This window comes from Stegastes partitus, unplaced genomic scaffold (genome assembly GCF_000690725.1).
Source record: "Stegastes partitus isolate 25-593 unplaced genomic scaffold, Stegastes_partitus-1.0.2 Scaffold125, whole genome shotgun sequence".
Taxonomy (NCBI): domain Eukaryota; kingdom Metazoa; phylum Chordata; class Actinopteri; family Pomacentridae; genus Stegastes; species Stegastes partitus.
This window is the reverse complement of record NW_007577856.1, coordinates 87,223-107,236: the sequence shown is the minus strand read 5'-3', so window position 1 is coordinate 107,236 and position 20,014 is coordinate 87,223. Positions and strand designations below refer to the sequence as shown.

General features: G+C 41.6%; 1 protein-coding gene across 1 annotated transcript in view; it reads left to right on the top strand.

Annotated features, from left to right (window-relative positions):
* Positions 1-20,014, top strand: part of sema5a (sema domain, seven thrombospondin repeats (type 1 and type 1-like), transmembrane domain (TM) and short cytoplasmic domain, (semaphorin) 5A) — a 131,660-nt gene that overhangs the window by 29,651 nt on the left and 81,995 nt on the right. Inside the window, exons 2-4 of the mRNA XM_008278500.1 lie at positions 3,586-3,798; positions 14,316-14,415; positions 17,310-17,355. Of these exons, the coding sequence (XP_008276722.1) occupies positions 3,651-3,798; positions 14,316-14,415; positions 17,310-17,355 (294 nt within the window). The 5' untranslated portion in view covers positions 3,586-3,650. The remainder of the gene's footprint in view (positions 1-3,585; positions 3,799-14,315; positions 14,416-17,309; positions 17,356-20,014) is intronic.

Sequence of the window (20,014 nt, the reverse complement as noted above, 5' to 3'; positions counted from 1 at the left end):
CGTGAGGAGGACATGTGCCTACGATTCCTGTAAAAATTATAGCACTTTCTCAGAATTGGAAAAAGAAGTGCATTTCATATGACAACACCATTTACCCCATGTTCAGTTTTTATGTGGCTAGTTCTCCCTCTGCTCTATGCTCTAAATGTACTCTGCCGTTATCCATCACCAGGTCCCAGGATGATTTCAGTGTGTGTGCTGCAGGAGGCTCTGGGACTGGATGTGTGTTCCCGTGTAGGAGTGGGAGCAGGAGTAGGTGGTGGTGGTGATGGAGGCTTGTACTAATGCCCTGGAGATGATTTAGAGTTGAACCGCCGAACAGCACAGAGAGCTCTTCCAGTTTTCTCCCACAGGACCAGTCGGTGGCTTGTGGTGAGTTAAAGTAGAAAATAGGATCCACTAGGAATCTTTTCAGAGGAATGAAACAACAGCTCAGAAGGTTCGGCTGTAAATCGTGGCTGCATCTCCTCTGTTATTTACATTAGAAGGCATGATGCGAATGCATGTGTGGACGTAAATCAGGTTATCCGTGGGTCTCTGAAGTGGCATGCATTTTTCAGATTTATGGCTTATGATTGTTTACAGTATCGCAGGTCTTAATTGTTTCACCATGCAGTGAGAGGTTTTCATTAGGGTTTGTTTTCATGCACAAACAGAGATGGGAGTTTTCATTATATCCAGATGTGGAAGGTACGGCAAAGAAATTAAAGACTTACTTAAAAAGTGTTTTGCTGCAAGAAAAAACAATAAATTACACCTTTTTTTAAAAATATATTTTTATAAAGGACATAATTAAAGCCCTTAATCATCAATTATGCTATTTTTTCACAATTTGTTGAGTGTTTATTTTGTGGTTAAATTACAGGTGCCTTGTTGAGTTTTTATTAGCGGGCTACTGTTCTGAGTGGATTACACATGAACAATACGCATTTTGGCCACTGCTCTGAACAACAGCTAGTGGCGTTAGTGCTCGAAGAGGTTCAGCAATGCATCAATGAAACCAAGAAGAGGACAACAAGCTAGCAAAAAATGGATCAACATAAGGCAAAGATAGAATTCTGAGCGATTTATGAGCGAGTAAATTCATCCAACATGTTTGTTAGACAACAAGGCACATGCAGTGAGGGGGAAGAGGAATACTGAGTATACACTTTCTTTTTATTTGTTTACTAGAAAGCCCCTCAGGGCACCATTAATATTACATTTTATTACAAATCAGAGAGTATTAAAATTTCTGTTAACATGCCATGAACCACTAAAACAAATGGAAAGCACGAGAAAGAGATCCTGAGAAATTGTTAAATAATAGCTTTTTTATTTGTATTTTTTAAAGAAGCACTTCAAATTGTGCATATTGGATGTGAAATGGTGCAATTTTGTTTTCCAAACATGCATGTGTGCCGAGGCATGTTTGCAGCGACAGCAGGTTGTGTGCAGGGTTGTAACTGAGGGAGCAAGGCTAACAGAGGGTGCTCAACCTGCTGGCCTTGGCTTCTGCTTCTGTCAACTAAAGTGTGTCTGCGTGTGTGTGTGTGTGTGTCTGTGTGTGTGTGTGTGTGTGTGTGTGTATATATACCAGAGCCCCTTTTATATCTCAGACCACTTACACACACACAAGACTGTAAAAACATCCATAATCTCATTTCCTAAGTAAGGTTCACCTCTGCGCCCAGCCGATTATGAAATATCTTTCCTAAGTGAATGCAGACATAAAAGTTGAGTAGGCTATATGAAAAATGGCAAGAAGAATGTCCTAGCCAGCAGACTAGCAACAGGTAAAATGGCTTTTTGGTGGGGGAAAACATTATTAAAGACTGTCAGGGAAACTAGCAGACAAAGAAAAGTGGCATGTAAAACGACAGGTTGACTAAAGTGAAACCGCAAAAGAGTACAGAAGCTGACGTGTGAACCGTCAAGACGAAAGGGAAATGGAACAGAGCGAGGCAACTGGCACTGGCTGTCACTTGCTTTCCCTGCTGTAGATGACAGGTGTTTTACATTCCTCTGTGGGTGAAGGCAAACCACACATCTTCCACTGTGCCTGAGCCTTTATGTGCTGGACTCTGAATGAATTCCATATAGGCCCCAAGATTATTATATATTATATTCATGCACACTAAAGGCAGAGTAAACTTTCCATTCAAGGACAAAATGAAATAAACCCGCCACACTCTTGACATTATGGTTTTCATTTGAAACCAGGAGTAGAGAACCTGCCTTGTGTTCTACCCCAGAGCCACTCCAAGTGTTCCAGCACTGAGGGGGGGATTCATACTTCAGAGGGAAGTGGAGAGACGAGCAAATGTTCACACCGCTTCTTTCTTTCTTTGCTCACATCTGTCTTTTTTTTTTTCCTCCTCAGCAGCGTGCAGATTTTTCCATATTTTACCACCATCCCACAACAAACACGATATTAATAGTTTTTGCTTATTTGCAACCTTCCATTCACACTAAATCAACTCTGTCACGGAGGGAGGATTGTTTTGCTCTTGCTCTGCAAAACACCATTTTTTTCCACTGACTGGACAACAGATGAAAAGCCTCATCTCACATGCAATAGAGCTAATAAGTGTGTCCCACAGGTTCAGCCACAAAACACATTTTCTGTTATGAAAACTTAAACCAGCGCTTTCTATTACTGGTACTTTACAGTTATGATCTTCAGTATCTTTACTCACTCCACCACACATGCTGCACATAATGTGGTATACAGTCAGGGAGGCTTGTTCTTCTGCTGCGCACAGCATGAATCATTCGGGGTAATGGCACCACATAAATGATTAAAAAGTAATGATGTAGATGGTCTAGACTGATCATCAATTCTCCCCCACAAAGAAAGAAATCATGAGCAATTCAGTTGTGTAAACTGCTTTGTTTTTCATGCAGGGAATGACTTTTCCAGGAAGCTCGAGTGTGCCGTAAGCAGTATATAATAATCACATCCAGCAATTGGAGGGTTTGATTGTGAATAAGGACATGTGAGATTTACAGCAGCTATAGGATTTAATTGACCCACGAGGAGTGCGGTGCGGCTCCGTGCATATATCAGTCACGAGCACGCACCAAGAAATAGACTCTTAATAATGAAAAACACATGAATACACAGCGCACGTTGGCTTATTTCTGCAGTTCATCATTACATACAACAAAAGCTCCGCGGCGGTGGAAACGAGGGCGAGCTCAAAGGGCACATCATTTCAGATATTAAATGACACACACAGATGCAGACGCACGTGTTGGGTGGTTGATGTAATGCAGATCCTGTCTGATTCATGCACCTGGTGTCAGAGGTGAGAGGTGTGAGGTCCCGATGAGGAGCAAACACGCTGCTGTTGCTCAGCAAAACAGTGCACACTTCCTTTCTTTTTTTCTTCCCGCAAATCTGTCACACTCTCTCTTCTTTGCACCTCCTTTCGTTATCGGTAAGGATTTATTTTCGCTGCGTTTCATCTCCTCGGGTGAATCCTTGGCGATTGTAGAGATGCGCAAGTGCTATACTGTATCAACATTCTCAGCTCTTGGATTAAATCAGATGTGAAATAGACCTTTGTTTAAACCCAAGTTTCTCTCGCTCTGTCTCTCCAGGTGTGTCTCTCCAATGCTCTTGGCCCCTGAGGCCTGAGGAGAAGTGAGCCAAGCCCAGGCCCCCAATGGGACGCCCTGTTACCCAGCATGCACTGCTGCTGCTGCAGTGCATGCTGGTCCTGCGGCCTGGAGGCGTGGCCAGTAGGAGAGGGCCCGTGCTGCTGCCTGAGTCGCCCTGTCACAAGACAGAGCACCCGCTCATTCCACACTCAGGTAAATGTTCACACAGCATCCACGCAAACAGCAGGGTGAGATCATCAATACGCCTCATTACGCTGCATTTTTATCTCCCTCCGTAACTGTTTGAGCTTTTCTGTTCGGTTATTTATATCCGTTTCACCCTCCCTCCATTTCTTCACTCCTCACAAGATTAGACTTGTAGACCATATAAGGACAGTTTCTGGACTGTTTTATAAGAATATTTCACTGTTGCTAAGATACATAAACAGTTTTGCACACATGTCAGCTCTTGGTTATACGCAAATTGATAACTCAAGTTTTAAAAAAAAAAGTATGAAAATGAAGCACCGTGAGGTTTGTTTTTTTTAGTGCAGGTAGTTTGCAATGAGCTGTTTCTCTCATAGTTTGTGAAATGTTGTCTGAGGTAATCTAGACGAAGGATCACTCTCCAGAAATGACTGTCTTCATAGCTGATACTTCAGAAGTAGTCACTTCAAGTGAAAAACAGTATAAATTCACTCACACTTGCAAAATGTTAGTTAAAACTGCAAGCACTGGAGAGCAAGGAGCCTAAATCTTTGATTACACTACAGACATTTGGCAGACGTACTTGTCTCACTCAAAAAAATTGAATTTGATGTGAATTGACTGTTTGCAAAACTCCTGCCAAACTGCGAACATCCAATTATATCTTAGCAGCTGTAATTAGGCTTCGCAAGCCTGTCAAGTTCTGGATTTCTCCACATGTTTTAATGGTCTAAATGCAGAGTGCTTTAAAGATTGGTATCTCTTCAATTCTTTCTGAATGCAAAAACGCAAGAGCAAAAATGTAAAGAATCGATTAAAACAGGCACCCATCTGCTCCAATGTAGTCGTCATCAAGCAAAATCAAAGGTCACCGACTAGACATGAGAAACCTGCTTTTGTCTACATCCGACTGAAATCTGCGACCCATTTTTTCACAACTTAACAAATTTGCCACAGTTATGACTGCAAACTACCAGGGTTAGACAGTAGAGACTGACGCACTGAAAGCCTTTCAGCCATGTTTTTGAGTCGCCTGTCTGATGCGCGTCTGACGGAACAATAGGTTTCTGTGTTAATCAATACAGCTGTCTACACCGCCGGCGAAGTGGCTCGCATGTCACGCATATAGCTGCGACCTCAAGTGCATTTGTCGGCTTTGAATATTTTTTCTCCACTTCGTCACTACAGTCTTTGTGCATTGGGCTTTGAGCACTTCCAAAAAACACAGGTGACCTATGCTCAACAGTGTACCTGGACTGCCTGCTGTGCAGACATAGAGAGTGATCGCTCACTGCTGCTGCTGCTGCTCTGCTCAGTGTGCTGCTCACACCACACTCTCTGTGTAGACATGATGTAAGAGAAGGAGAGCTTAGTGAGCAGCTCGTCATGGACTTTGCTGTTTTCTTCCCTATTGTAAAATTATATGTATAAAGTTTTTTTTTATTGTCTAGGAAAACCTCCTCTCCTGTATTATCTTTCTGGCTTTTTTTTTTCCTTGTTTGTTCCCTCGAGGCACAAAGCAGACACAGTCTTCTTTTTGTGCCTTTCCTACATGGCTGTGCAGTTTTTAGATACAGTATACTCTGCATCCAATTTCATTGCCCTTACTCTTTATCTTACATTGCTATTGAACATCTAAACTGTAATAAAATGCTGCGAAACCCAGTCAACAGAAAGCATCAATAGCGATCAATGCAGTCCTGTCTACCAAAGGCAAGGCAGCAAAATGTCATTGAGCTGTTTTCAGTGCTGCAGAGTCCCCAGTCAGATAATCACAATGCATTCTGTCTGGGTGAAATTGACTGGAAGTCCAAGGTCAGTGCGTGTGATCCACATACATGCAATGACTCGTATTCAGCTTAACCGCCCAGCACAGACACAAGCATGCCCGGCTACAACCCTTCATCCCTCTTGTTGCCTTTCTTCGCAGTCGTTGTCACTTCATTGCTAGCTGAGGTGGCACTCCTTCCTTCTGTGCCAATTGAGTGCAGTGATGATGACTAACTGCCCAGCTAATGTAATACTTGCCTGCCTTGTGCTTTTCCGTGTGAGCAGGATCACACACCAGCCAGCGGGTCAGCTGTGGTCAATGCATTTGCGTTTGCTAATGTACCAGATTGGCCCATTAAGCTCCAGTGGTTTAATGCTTTGGTTTGAAATATAGGAGCATTAATAAAGAGGGTCGACATTTCAGTTAGCATTCAGACACGGTTCACCAACAGAGAGAGCCCACTGTACGGAAGAAAGGGAAAGAACAAGAAAAGTCTTTGGTCTGACTGATCAGCCGGTGATGATACACTTTCCTAATGCAGAGAGACTCTTAAGCTCCATTGGATAAATATCATATGATACTGAATGAGGCATGGTAATAGCTATAAAGGTGGTTTACCCATATTGCAAAGGAAATTTCATTCCTTATTTATTAACTAACCTCTTGTGGTAGCTAGTCACCCGTGTAGTTTTTGGGTTATGTCCAGGCTTTTAAATGGACTTCTCTGCTGCCTCACACATTAAACATTTAAAAAGTCTTCTTTGGTGAATCCACAGTTCTCGCTGTGACCAGATTTCACCGGAACTACCGCCAATGAATAAGTGTCCCAGAAAACATATTTACAATGTGTTCCACGGGAAGGCAGCCATTTAACATTGTGATAAATGGACAGCATTTGTAGTTAAATGTTGTTTTCTTATCATTGTTACCGGGATGGTAGAGTAAATCAAGGCAACTCCTAAGCAGTTGCACCCTATCCATGAATGTACACACAACTACTGCTGGATTGCTTTACACTGAAGACACAATTTAAAAAAGTGATGGTTACAAAGCTTATTTTAGAGCTTTTTTCCTTTGTTTTCTGAGGGATTGAGTTCTGACTTTAAGAACCAGTGTGATTCACCTCTTTCCCTCTTGTCTTTTCCTCTGTTTGAAATGGGATCTTTCAAACTCCTTCGGCCCCCTGAAGGGTCTGTAAACCTCTGTCCAAGAGAAATGTCTTTCCACGCGTTTCTTGCTATTGTTCCAGTCTTAGCGGCTTTTTAAATGTAGAGTTGAGAAGCTGTTGAACATAATGATCGGCTTACCCTCGATTTTCTGAAGTGACGAAGAAAACATCAGCGTGTTAGCGTTTTACCAAGGGAACCAAAAATCTAAATCAAGGCAATTGGTCGGCTTCTGGTCGGTGTTCTTGGAAGTTGAGCATTTCTACACGTCCCCGGGTTCTGTTGCAGAGGAACCTTTGTTAAGCTCTGAGTCGTGAGTTTCAGTGAGAATTCAAATCACAATGAATGGCATTCCGTCTCACTTTTAGTGTTTGAGTGAGGAAGGCAGTGTGCTGTTTTGAGAGTCAGTGCAACACACCTGCAGTTAAACTGTTCAAACTGCAGAAAGGCAGAAAGGTGGAACTATTTTTCATATAATAGAATTGCATTAATGCTCAAACAAGTACAGAATGCAGGCGCTTTCAAAGGCTGTTGACTCCCAGTCTACTCATCAGCTTTGATGTAAAGCTTTAAAGTTCTGTGGGCTTCTTTTTTTTTTTTTAATGCTGTCATGTAGGCACAGAAAGTTTCCCTTTAACACAAGTTGTCTCTTTAAGGTTTATCATTGTACTTTGTTTACTTGCAGTCTTGCTGTATGCAAGAATCAGCACCTTTGCAGAGCAGCTGCTAATTCCCTTGGTCTCATCAAGATGTCCATTTATCTTTACCCGCACGGTTATATTTCTGCTCGGCTTTTTAATAACTTTCCTTTCATGGCCTGATGATAGTCTGTGTGCGGTTCAAACGCATCTCATTGTTGTAAAGTACACAAAGCTTTTTTTTTTTCCAGAGACTGCAAAATTACAGCCCTGGCTTTTGTGCAATAAAAGCAAAAAAAAAAGAAACGAAAAAAAAAAGCCATGAGTCATTACCGAATATGCAGACACATATACGCATAGGCACGCATATGCACATGCAACTGTGTGTGAGAGAGGCGAAACCTCTCGTTAAACCTATTATCATTCTCTTTTGTGAGTCATTGTGCTCCATGTAATGTAGTGTAATCCCTGGTTGTTGAGAATGTGCAGTGTGAGGCTGCCATGACTGCTCTTTAGCCAAGCTGGGAGGACTACAAACACATTAAATATACCCCTGTGGATCATAGAAACCCAACACTCCCACTCTACTCAGGCAAACATTATCCATTTGGATGTACACAAACATACATATAGAGATCTGGCTTGAGTTCTGCAGCTCGTGCGCAAACGTCCAGTTGATTATTATTTTGCAAAACACTATTAATTGCTTTCTTCTTGCCAGTATTACTTATTAGTTTTTTTTTTCTCTTTTAGTCATACTTACTCGTTTTTAGTTTCAGTAATATATCATAGTTATATCTTATTGCTTTTCTACTCGGCACCACATTTATTCCTGTGCTATGTGCTTTTGTTTTCTAAACAATATGTGGCAAAAGAATTTAAAAGATTAATTAAACTTTTATGTTATGTTTCATCTTATCTTAATATGAATGTACAGCAAGCAACTGCTTATTTTAGCCTAGCATTGTATAAGATTTAATATCTTAAAATAGAAGTTGTTGTCTTTACTGTTGTGCAGTTACGCAAATGAGATAATGTGCATCATTCGGGTGCAGGGCTAAGGTAACCTGCTGCTGGCTGTGGCTACATAAAGTCTAGACATAACGGTAGTATTTACCCTCTAATCTTGGCAAGAAGAACCACACTATTTATTTAATGGAAAGGTGATTAATTGATTATTTAGCAACAGTCTTTATACATTATTGATTCATTTAAATCATTTATCCGGCAGGAAAGTCATTTATTATCTGGTGACAGCTTCTCAAATGTGAAAATCTATGACAACGACAAATGGATTTTAAGAGAGTTTTCTTTGTTTTCTATCATATTGTAATTTAGAATGGAGTATTTTAGGTTTTTTGGACTATTAGTTGGACAAAACAAACAATTTGACAACCATCACTTGGGATCCTGTGACACCAGGATGCTAATTTCTCGCAATTATTCAGGTATTTGAGGTTAAACAATAACTTGAAAGAAATCAAAAATATATTAACCAGGGGAAGACAGATTATTCAATTTCTTTGTGAAGTAAAAAAAGCTAATGAACCTCCAACTGCAGCTGATCAAAGAAACAGTTCACAGACTCAGTTGGTTTGGTCAAAAACGAGTTAAAACGATACCAAAAAGTGGTTGCGACCCATCATGAAAAGCCAAGGTCAAGGTTTGTGTGAGTGGGTTCCAGTGACAGCATATCTTTCTCTCTGTGTGATTGTGGCCTGACTCTGGAAGGGCGTGCCTCACATGGGTTTGACCCCACTGGGGATGGTGGTTTTCTGACTTGGCACAACACTTGGCTGACAGAACTGCTACTGTGGTGCAAGGATGCTATAGTCTAAAGACCGCTTTCTGCTTTGTATGGCGGTTTCAGAAATGTAGGGTTTCAGAAAGAAAGTGCACTGTACAGTTCAGCAGCAACACCCTAAATGTTTACCCAAAAGGTAACTTTCACTAAAACAGGGCTGAATGTAGCTTCAGCAGAGGCCCGGTGCAAATGTATGCCATTTGTCGGATTATTTTAGGAGGTGCGTTGAAAGACTTTATTCCCATTCCACATCTGACCAAGCTTTTGTAGTGTTATTGTAGCTTAAAGCCCCTGAGATATGCTGTATTAATAAAGTGCTGTATTTAACAAGTGTTCCTGGGTGTAGGCTTGAAGGCTTTTAAAGGTTATAAACTGTGGTGTAAACAATGCCTTCGCAGGCCAAGCTGAGGGCCATGTCTCTGAGGAGCGGAACCGGCAGACTTGTTTTACAGCCTCAGATCGAGCTCAGCTTTTATCATCCCTAAAAAGCTAACACGTCGTTACAGAGAGGGGGGAGTGAAAGCAGGAAAATAAACAAATGGCCTCATAGCATTCATAAATGCAACAGGCTACAAGTCGTATCAGAGATGCTTTAATTGGTCATTTGGGGATGATTGTTTGAAATTTAAAGCTCTTCAAGGTCTGTGGAACTTAAATTCCAAAACATTAACTTCTCTCTAATAATGTCCGAGGTCAGCCGTGTTCTCTCCATGCGATATTTTAATGGGTGACAAGCTGCCAGTGGAATAATTGGGGGCCTGCCTGGACAGTAGTTTTTGGATTTGTGTGACTTTTAGTTACCCGGTGCAGAAAAAGAATGCCACGTCATTTCCATGCATGTTTTAATTTGTTATTTTTTTGTTGTGTTGTTGTTGTGGTTTTAGGTTGTTTTTTTTTTTCTTGCAAATTGCCTGAAGAGATTTGGTCATCTTGTTAAAAGCGTGACTCTTCCCTGGCACCCTCACAACCAAAGGACTCTGCTCCAAAATACACATTAGATTTAAATATTTCATCGTACACTTATTCGTGGCTTCACGGTGGTTTGTTTTGCATGATTCACTCTCTGCCCCGGGGCCACAGCACAGGAACGGCAATTTGAGTTGTAGGTCTTTGAGCTGTAAATTGTCCTTGTTTTTCCCTTTTTCTCGAAATAACACGAAGGCGCCTTTCGAGTACGGAGCCACACGTGAAGGTCTTAAGTGACCTTGCCTTTTTTTTGCTTTCAGGTTTCCGAGCAGGTGTTTGTTTTCTCGACCACTCGGACTAGTCATTTCCTCGCAACGACTTGAACAAATAGTTGCCATTCTTACTGCAGCCCATTACCACAGGGCTGCATTTAGAGTGAATTGGCTGTTCATTTATGTGAGCGCCCGCTGCTGCCACACTCTATTTACACCAGTCACAGGAAAACCATTCATGTTTCAGAATTGGTTCCACATGTTGCCATTGTTGCTGGTCTGGCAGTACAGTACAGCGGCAGCAACTTTGAGCGCTGGCAGACCGGAGACTGGCGCGGCCTCTGATGCTTGGTGTAAATATTTATATATCCTGTCATTTTGTCTTTGTGTCAACTGCTCCGTGTCAGAGCGAGGAATAACAAACGGCATGTGAGTGATGGGCTGCTCTATTTTAAGGAGGCAGGAGACAGGGGTTAAGGGGATAAGTTGGGACCCAGAAAAGGGGGAGGGGAGTGTGTGTGTGTGTGTGTGTGTGCGCGTGTGTGTGGGTACATTCGCTGGTTTTATGTTGGCTCAGAGCCCTGGCTGAGCTCTGAATTTTCACCCCAATCTGTGTGTGTGTGAGTCTGCATGTGTGATCCCGCCTTCGTCTCATGAGCAGCCAATCTCCTGATTCAGTCAGCTGCTGTACAAACATATCCGTGATGTGATTACATTATCACATGCATTTAAAGTGTGGCTGATGTGAAGCCCTGTAACATGCAAAGCACAACTGAAATCCAGGAATTGGATACAGGATTTGTTTTTTTTTTGTGGGGGGTAGGGGGTTGTCCTGCTGTTTGCTTTTATGCGGGGTTTACGATAAGGTTGATTTGCTAGCTCTGTATGGGATCATAAAAACCTCCCTGGGTGCCACTAAAATTAGCTATTACTACTGATCCGAAAACAAATAAATATCACAAGTTAGATCACAGTTCAAATTAGTCTCTGTGGTGACACTAATTCAGTACCCTGCAATGTTGTTTTTAAAAAATCTTTCCAAGTGTGCCACAATTTTGCATCCCAGCAGTAAAGACAAAGTAAGAACCTGCCAGGAGTTTGACTTTGGGAACCTCCGTATATTTAGCTGCACAGCCTTGGGAGGGCCTGGTTATGAATGTTTATGAACGGTTCCTTGGCCTCATCACAAAAGGCCATAAATCCTTTGAGTGCCGTTGTGTTCAATTAGAACCTTTTGCCCCTTTTGCACACTCCAACAAATATCCTCTCTTTCTGTCTCCGTCACACACACACACACACACACACATACAGACACGCAGTCGCACACCCTCCATCACCCCGTTAGCGAGCCTCCCCTGGTGAGTCAGAGAGATTTATGGGGAGAAGCTGGGTTCGTCAAGCGCCGTCTTCCCCTGGGGGGGTGTCACAGCTACATTTGTATGCCAGGGATCCTTCTCGATGGCATAAAAAAAACAAGCCCAGTGGAGCCAAAGGATTGGCACATCCAAAACTGGTGTCTCCCACTAGAATAAGCGGAGCAGCAGCTATTAAGCAAAATGAAATCTTCGGGGTGAAGTTGGTCATGATCTCGCACATATTTATTTCACTGCGACTAATGAAAATGTATTAGTGTTGTGAAACTTGGAAGAAAATGCAAGACGCTTTTTTTTTGTTTCTTTTTCTCTTGCAGTTCTCTTCTCTTGTACTCCCATTGGAGACTTGAAAGAGAACAAGGGAAAATGTCTTTGCATACAGTGGCACAGTCTCTCAGCAGATGATATTGTTTTGTTAGGAGAGCGAGGGTTTGGTCCCTCAACATGAGTTGGAGGTGGCAGATGTTCAGTGGAAGCTCCTGTTTCTTTTGCTCTGTTTGTCTTCATTTTTGAACCACTCAGAAATCCCACGTTTGTCACGAACACTCCAAGTACTTGCTTTTGATGCAGTCAAGGGAGGGCATGCTTTCATTTGAAACGCTGTCTGACAGGTGTGCCTGAAGAAGCAGATAATGTGTTTCGAGGAGGATATTCAAGCTGTCCTCTCCCTCTGTTCCGGCCCTGATGGAAAGCTCCTTGGTAAATTAAAAAAGTCCCTTTGAAAAATTTCGTCTGGAAATAGCTCACAAATATAGTGATGAATGCTTTCAAATCACTGTAGCAACCACTGCTAAAAATTCTGCCATGCTTGAGATCTGGCATCCTACTGTAAGGTATTCATACAAGCACTAATTCCAAACTATCTGGAGAAAGTAGCTCTTCTAATGTTTGTTAAAGTGTAATCCAACCTATGTATACAGTAACACTTGGAAAAGTTATTATGGCTGCACATCAAGCAAGTGATGAGTGATGGAGGACATAAGTCACTGTAATGACTGACTGACCACCCTCAGCTAAACCTATCGGGTAACCAGACAGTAGACAGGCCGTCCTCATCGCCTGATTCGATTGGTCAGGGGTTAATGGCTTGGGCGCCATGAGAAAAGGCATGTTGTGGATAAGATGTCAGTGTCTGTCTGGGATATCGCTCCCTCTCTCGCTCGTGCTCTTTATGTTTGTATGTATTCCCCAAAGCATGGAGTCGAGGTCAGTCTCCATAAAAAGTTCAAAACTCATCCATCTTCCTGGTTCGTGCGGCGTACACATTTCCATGAAGCCACTCAATCAACAGTCGTTCTGATGGTATATGGAAATCAAAGGATTTCCCGCTGAGTCCCAAGATGCCCAAATTTCAGGTTTCACTTGGTGATTTTAAGACAAGGAGCATGCGAAACACTAATGTAAATGTCTTTCAAATCACCGAAAAGAACTTTTTTTAATGCGTGACCCTGTCAACAAAGAACACCTAGAAGACTTTTTGTTCTCCACTCAGCCTCCTCTTCACTTCTTCAGTAAAAAGCTCATATTTGTATCATGGCAGATGCCAAGCACCAAACTTATTCAGCAATTGCAAATGTGCCAACTGCCACCATCAAAACATAAAAAATAGTGCATCTGATGCAAAACAAAAGAAAGTGTGTCCTTTAAAAAACAACTTCATCAGCAAGTTGCTGTGAATGAGTCAAATCAGGTTTAATTGCATAGACAAAAATCACCCAGTGCTGTCTAAGAGGAGTTTATGGTTCATGCAGCATATTAGACTAACAATGGAGACATGTTTTATTTTATTTTTTTCACTTTAAAGATAATACTGGTCCCCAGTGGTGGAAATAGCATCTAGATACTTAATTTAAGTAAAGCCAAGCTAGGCATTACTTCACTGAAAGTAAAATTCCTGAATTCAATGTGCTCAGTTCAACAAGAACTCAAGTACAGATATCAATTGAACGCACTTAAAGTGTCAAAAGTAAAAGTAGGTACTTTATTATGCTGAAAAATGACTGAGACCTTTGAATGCTACCAGTATAAGTCATATTCTTAGGTTATTTTAATAATGCTTTAATCTATAGACAGCAATTTGCCATTGTAGCTGTGTAGGTTGGTGCTAATTCTAATACTAATAATAAGTAGGTAGTTTAATGTATGGCTATGCATCGTATTTTAAAGCCTAATCTCACTGTTTTAGTTTTGCTTTGTATGTGAAATCTTGATCTGTAGAATATGTAGAATCTTCATCATTGTTGTTCCAGTGTTCCTGAGTTTTTTACTCAGGATGTCTTCACTCAAGTGTGATTTGTTTTATCTGCTACTATTTATTTCTTGCCTGACCTTTGGTTCAAATGTGCTTTTTCGCCATAGAAATCTCGGAAATTTGATCTGCAAAGGAAGCTAGAACAAGTGCAGCTTTAGTTGAATGAAGAAAAATCCAAGCAAAAAGCGAGAGCAGAAAGATTTGCAGCCTTGTTACAAATGTGGCCCTTAAGGACCTCAGTGTTTGAACTCAGATCATTTATCAGCACAACTGTCATCTACAGTCATAAACACTTTGCTCTGATTGGCTCACTGATTTTCTGTCTTCTGGTATCGTTGGCAGAGATGGAGCCGTGGATCTTCAGGTTCAAAGCTGAGGGCACGGTGGATTACTCACAGCTGACCTTTGACCCTGGACAGAACGAACTGATCGTTGGTGCCAGGTAACTTATTTCCAGCAGTTTTTTGTGTTTCTCTTTCTGTTCTTTCGGTCTTCCCGCTTGTCTCGTTCTTTTGTTGTCTCTTCTTTTATTGCGCTGTCTTTCATTCTTCTTTTTTTTTGCAGTGTTTGTTGGAGCATTGCATGAGTAATGATCAGTTTCTCTATAGATGTCCTCAAAAGCCAAAGAAAAATGGCTTTGGAGATTGTTTCCAAGTCCTTTGTCTTTGTGAGGCTCAGCCAAGTGTGTGTGTGTTTTGTGTGTGTGTGTGTGTAGTGGTATTACTTATGTTGCGAGGACATAAATCTGTTCACCCAGTCACACTGTGGGGACTCACCTCCCTTTTGGGGACAAGTAGCGAGCCCACATAACTTGAATCATTAGATTAGGACTGACGACTTGGTTTAAGGGTTCAGGCGAGGTTAGATTTAGTTTAAGTAAAGGATAAGTTCAAGAAAGTAGTTGGTTAGATTAAATCTTCAGGAAATGAATGAAAGAAATATGTGTGCTTGTTTGCAGTTTCTTTGTGACCGAGACACTGCATATAAAAATAGCTGCATCCATTTAGTGCTAAACTGGTTTTTTTTGTATATGTGCATCCATATATATACATCAACTGTGTGCGAGTCTCTGCGCTGATTCCTCTGCACTTTGCTTAATGGCTTTAGTTGTCAGTAGAAAGAAACAATCACAACAACCTGAACAGGAGATAACAGGAGAGCCATCAGGAAGGAGAGCAGCAAAACAAACAGAAACAAAGCGAGCCCAGGGAATTTACTAATGCACCCAGGAACGTAGATGGAAAAGCTAATCAGGAAAAGTAGATGTGTGGATGGATAAAGGTCTTGTGAATGAGTACCCGCAGAAACAAATGACAAAATTGTGTTGTAATTGAATATTATATTATATTATATTATATTATATTATATTATATTATATTATATTATATTATATTATATTATATTATATTATATTATATTATATTATGTTATATTATGTTTCATGTTGTGTTTGATGGCCATGTTTTATTTTTAGTGGCAATACAGCCAGTTCTATCAACACGTACCCCAAGCACTCAAAAAATCAAATAAGAGATTTAGTTCAATTCTCGGTGCCAACTCGGCGGCTGTTGAGTGTCTAACTGTGAAAAGCAACGTGGCTGGATGGATGGCTGCAGGTTGGGTTCGAAGTATGAGTGATAATGGAAGGAAAGAAGAATCGATGCAAATATCAATACAGTAAAACAGGGGGCCGTGGCCACACTGAAACCTGGCTGATAGCCACTCTTTCTGGAGATTGATAGATCTCTGCGAAAGCGTGGTTGTATGTGTATGTGTGGTGGAGGTGTTTGTGTGAACATGCTTGGAGATTTTAACTCTGAAATGAGATTTATAAGAATAAAAATAAAAAAAACAAAAACAATGCTTGCTCTTTAAAAATGATTTCTGACACAAAAGAAAGGTGATGAAGGGCTTATTCTTCATGCTTTTGCACAGTCGCTGCCTGCTTATCTGTTTTTGAACAAAGCAAAAGAGAAGCCTTCCAGGTCAGATCATCTTTAAAAAGTATTTTTGCTCTGAAACGGCACTGAATTTACCAAAACAAAGTTTCCTTCGTGTGGCACATACCGGCAATAATCTTGGGTTGTGATTGGCACATAGTACAAAAACACAGATAATGCCGACATCTCCAAGGGTTAAAATTAAAAACATTCCAATAAATAATACTTCCAGTCCTAATTGTGAGCTTCCATGTGATCTCATTCTGATAATGGTGCATAATGGCTTCAGCAGACAGACTCAGACATCGTTAGTCAAAATACAGAATATCCCTCCTGAGACAGCATTCATTAGAACCTAATGTTTCTTGAAAAGTTGGAAATGCCAATTGTTTGTGCCTTGTAGATTTGAGAAGCTTCAGGCAAAGGCAGGATCGGCACTTATTAGACGGAGACTTCCCCGCCAGGCTTTGATTGTCCTTTACTCTCTCCTTTTCTCTCTCACTCTCTCACTCTTACTGTTTCACATGCACACAAACCTCTGGGAAATAGGAGCATAAAACCTTTTAGCCATGCTTTATCTAGTCTTTTTTGGCATCCTAATTATGGGTTGGAGAAAGCTAGAGGTCCATAATTTGCTGCAGCGGTTGAATCCAGCTATCTATTGAACTCAGTCCTTTTCAGTACCCTGACTACGCTCATACAACTCCTCATGCAACCCAATGAAAAGATTCATTTTAGCTGCTAGCTGGGAAGAACTTAAGAACTTTTAAAGGGAGCAGCTTTAAAGAGCAACTCTGTCAATTGTACACAATAAAGTCTATTTACAGTTATTACGGCGTACGGCCGTATATGTGAAAAAGAATTTCAGCGACATAACTTGAGGTGGGCCCGAAGAATACAAGCTGTTAAAATGAAAGAAAAATCTCAATATGTGCAGTTAGACAGTGGGAAAAGCGAGGTTATCACATATCTGTAGGCTGCTTTTCATCTGTGCTTGAGGCTATTGCAGCTCGAGGCTACACATTAGTAGCTACGAACACACATGAGTCCCCATCCAAACTGTCTTCTTACAGTGATGGGTAGTACCTGGAATAAAACAGATAAAGTAGTACACAGTGGAATCAATAGAAAACTCCTATAAGTCAACATCCGCTGCATCATTTTCACCCTCCCTCCAACTTGCTATCTAAGCAGTTTAAGTAAAGGATGTGGTATGGCCTCCTGGTTGCACTCCTGACGAGGGGAGTGAACATGAAAGAACGAGAGGCAGGAAACATTGTAGATAAATGCAGTTTGGAGCTTTGGAGAGAAAATGTTCAGTAACACCCTCACATGTTTTTTCTTCATTCTTTTTCCAAAGCTGTCTACATAAACTCACGTTTTCTTCTTTCCCCAGAAATCACCTCTTCAGGCTCAATCTAGAAGACCTGACACTGATCCAGGTGAGTGCTAATTCTGTCTCACTCGGTCTTTCTGATTCCTCCCTCAGTCTGCATCACCCAGTTTTATGGATGAATGTGTATTCACTCTCATGTGACTCTTACAGCGATGCACAGCGCAGCCCTGCCTCCAACAAACACTGCTCTGATCGTAGCAAAGCGCTGCCAGCTCCCATAACTTAAAGCTGTTACAGTAAAATGGTTTAGCATTTCACATGTCACAACAACTTCCCAACCGGTGGAGTACCATTGGGTTTGGTTGATGGCACTGTGTGTTGATACACAGAGGGAGCGTTGATATGAAGTCTCGTCTGTCTGTTAATACCCTTTGGTTGAAATCCAATTTGAAGCTGCATGTGACATACACTCTAAAGCTATACTTTTCCACATTTTTGAAGCTGTTTAACACCTTCTGCAATTTCTTTAATATGATGCTCCAATTTTGGTGTAACTCTTGAGCTTTTTCAAGGTAGCAGCATAAAAAAAAAAAATCCACACAGATAATCAGCTGTTCTGAAATGCAAGGCACAAATTAAAGTTCACCAGCTTGAGGGCTTTGCCATCTGCCTAGAGTGACATGCTGCAAAATTTCCACGAGTAGTACACTTGAGGTGGCATTTCTGTTTTTATACGTCTATCTTTCATTCTCCCTTCTCCCACAAGTTGTCATTTAATGCTCTCATTTGGCATCCTTTCCCTGTTCTGCCTTTTTTTGCACACTTATATGAGCCCACATCCCCACCTGTGGAGCTAACCATTTTGTGACCCACTGTGTTACAATACAAATATTGACATGTTGAGGGCTTTATTTCTAGGTGGTAGCAGCAAGGCTCCTTTGATGCTTCGACAGCTCTTGATGTTTGCCATTTACACCCTGGAAATCCAGGGGGGGGGAGGACGAGGAGGAAGAGAAAGGGAAACAGGGTTGTGAGAATGTTTGGAAGGAACAGACGAATGGAGGATGGAGGGAGCGCTGTTGACATAAATCCGACTGGAAAGGGAAAATGAGAAAAACGGTCAGACGAAATGAGTAGCGAGACCGAATCTGTTGGGAAGGAAGGAGTCGAGGGCGGCACACACAAAAGAATCAGGGAGCGGTGAGACAGCACACAGACAGAGGGAAGAAAGCAGAGAAACCCCCCACGGAGAGAGCTGAGGATTCATGCAGAGCCGGTCTTTTGTGGGCGCTCACTGGGACACAGATGCTTGTTAAAGATGCTCTGTGCCATCCAATCATCCCCCCTTTTTTATTTCATCCTGCGCTCGGCTGGTGCTGCAGAATCAGTGAGGAGATTCCGCTGAGCCAATCAACCCCTCAACTCCAAGATATCTTCTGGTGGGAGAATAGGATGTGGTAATCCCTGCCCAGACCTGGGGCCAATTTAGTCTGACCTATGCACTAGTCCCTTCTTTGCATTGGACTGGATCCAACCTTTAGAGTCAAGGAGACGTCTAAGTTCAACTGCTAAAATTTCAGGAACACGAGTGGTATTCTTCCATTCACCAACCTCTGAAATCTCTTTCTTGCCTGCCTTCTTTTCCACCTTAGAAGAAAACATGAGATTCATTGCACAGAGATGTGGTTGCCTCTGTGGCTTGGTTTACATATATTTCTCATTTTTATTGTTGTTCAATACGAAAGACTTGAATGAATTTCCCCTTTGGCGCTCTTGCTCCGCTCACATTACATGCACTGCTGATTGATCAAATAGATTTACAAGGGAATATCGTGCTGACAGAGCCAACAAAGAAAGTTTGAGCAGTTGTTTGTAATTCAGTGCGTTTTATTTCGGTTGCGCCGATTTTCAAAAGAGTTGCATGAGCTTCTTTTTTTTTTTTTCCTTTCCTGCAGAAGGAAATCAGGCTAAAAGCTACACCTACGCATGTCTTTGTGATTTCACCCCATCCCCATGTATCAGTCCTGTCAGATAATGCCTGATGGCAGTGATCTGTTCTTGCATGGCTGGCAGCGTTAAGAAGGAGGCTGTGTATGTTGACAGAGCACAAGGCTTAGAGCCGCTGTAATACAGAACATCCTATAATGCGCTAAGGAGTTGGATGTAATTACCACATGATCGACGGCTGATCTCATCTTGTATGTACACGCATGAAACATTTCTGGACAAAAATGAAGTAAAACGTGCATGATGTCAAGGTTCTAGCCCTTTTCTGTCCTTGGTTACAGGGTGATAAGTTGATTTCTAGCATTTTGTGAGGCAGAAAATTAACTTTGAATACCTGCTAGTCCTACTGTTGTGTCATGGGGCTTTAGAGAGCACTGACACTTAAGGTACTAGCTAAACACTGCTGCTCTATTGCACATATTGAGTTGAGACAAGGAGAATTGATCAAGCCAGAGCCCCAGCAACTGTAATCTCCTCTGTAAAAAACCCTCCTTGCTTGGAGGTAATAAAAAAAAAAAACAACAACTGAAAATGCCTACAATATCAGAAATTGGAGAGAAGCCTTTAACAATTTTGCTAAAAGAACTGATGCAAAGCCATCTGAAAACTTTATTTCATTGCCTGAGTGTCTTTTAAGGCCACACCACAGATTTGGTCTTCCGTAAGTCGTGGGAGTAGAAAGGGTTCGGTCCCTGAGAAAAGATATAAAAGCGTGTCTGAGGAGGTGTTTACAAGTGAGATGGACACTTAGCGAATAA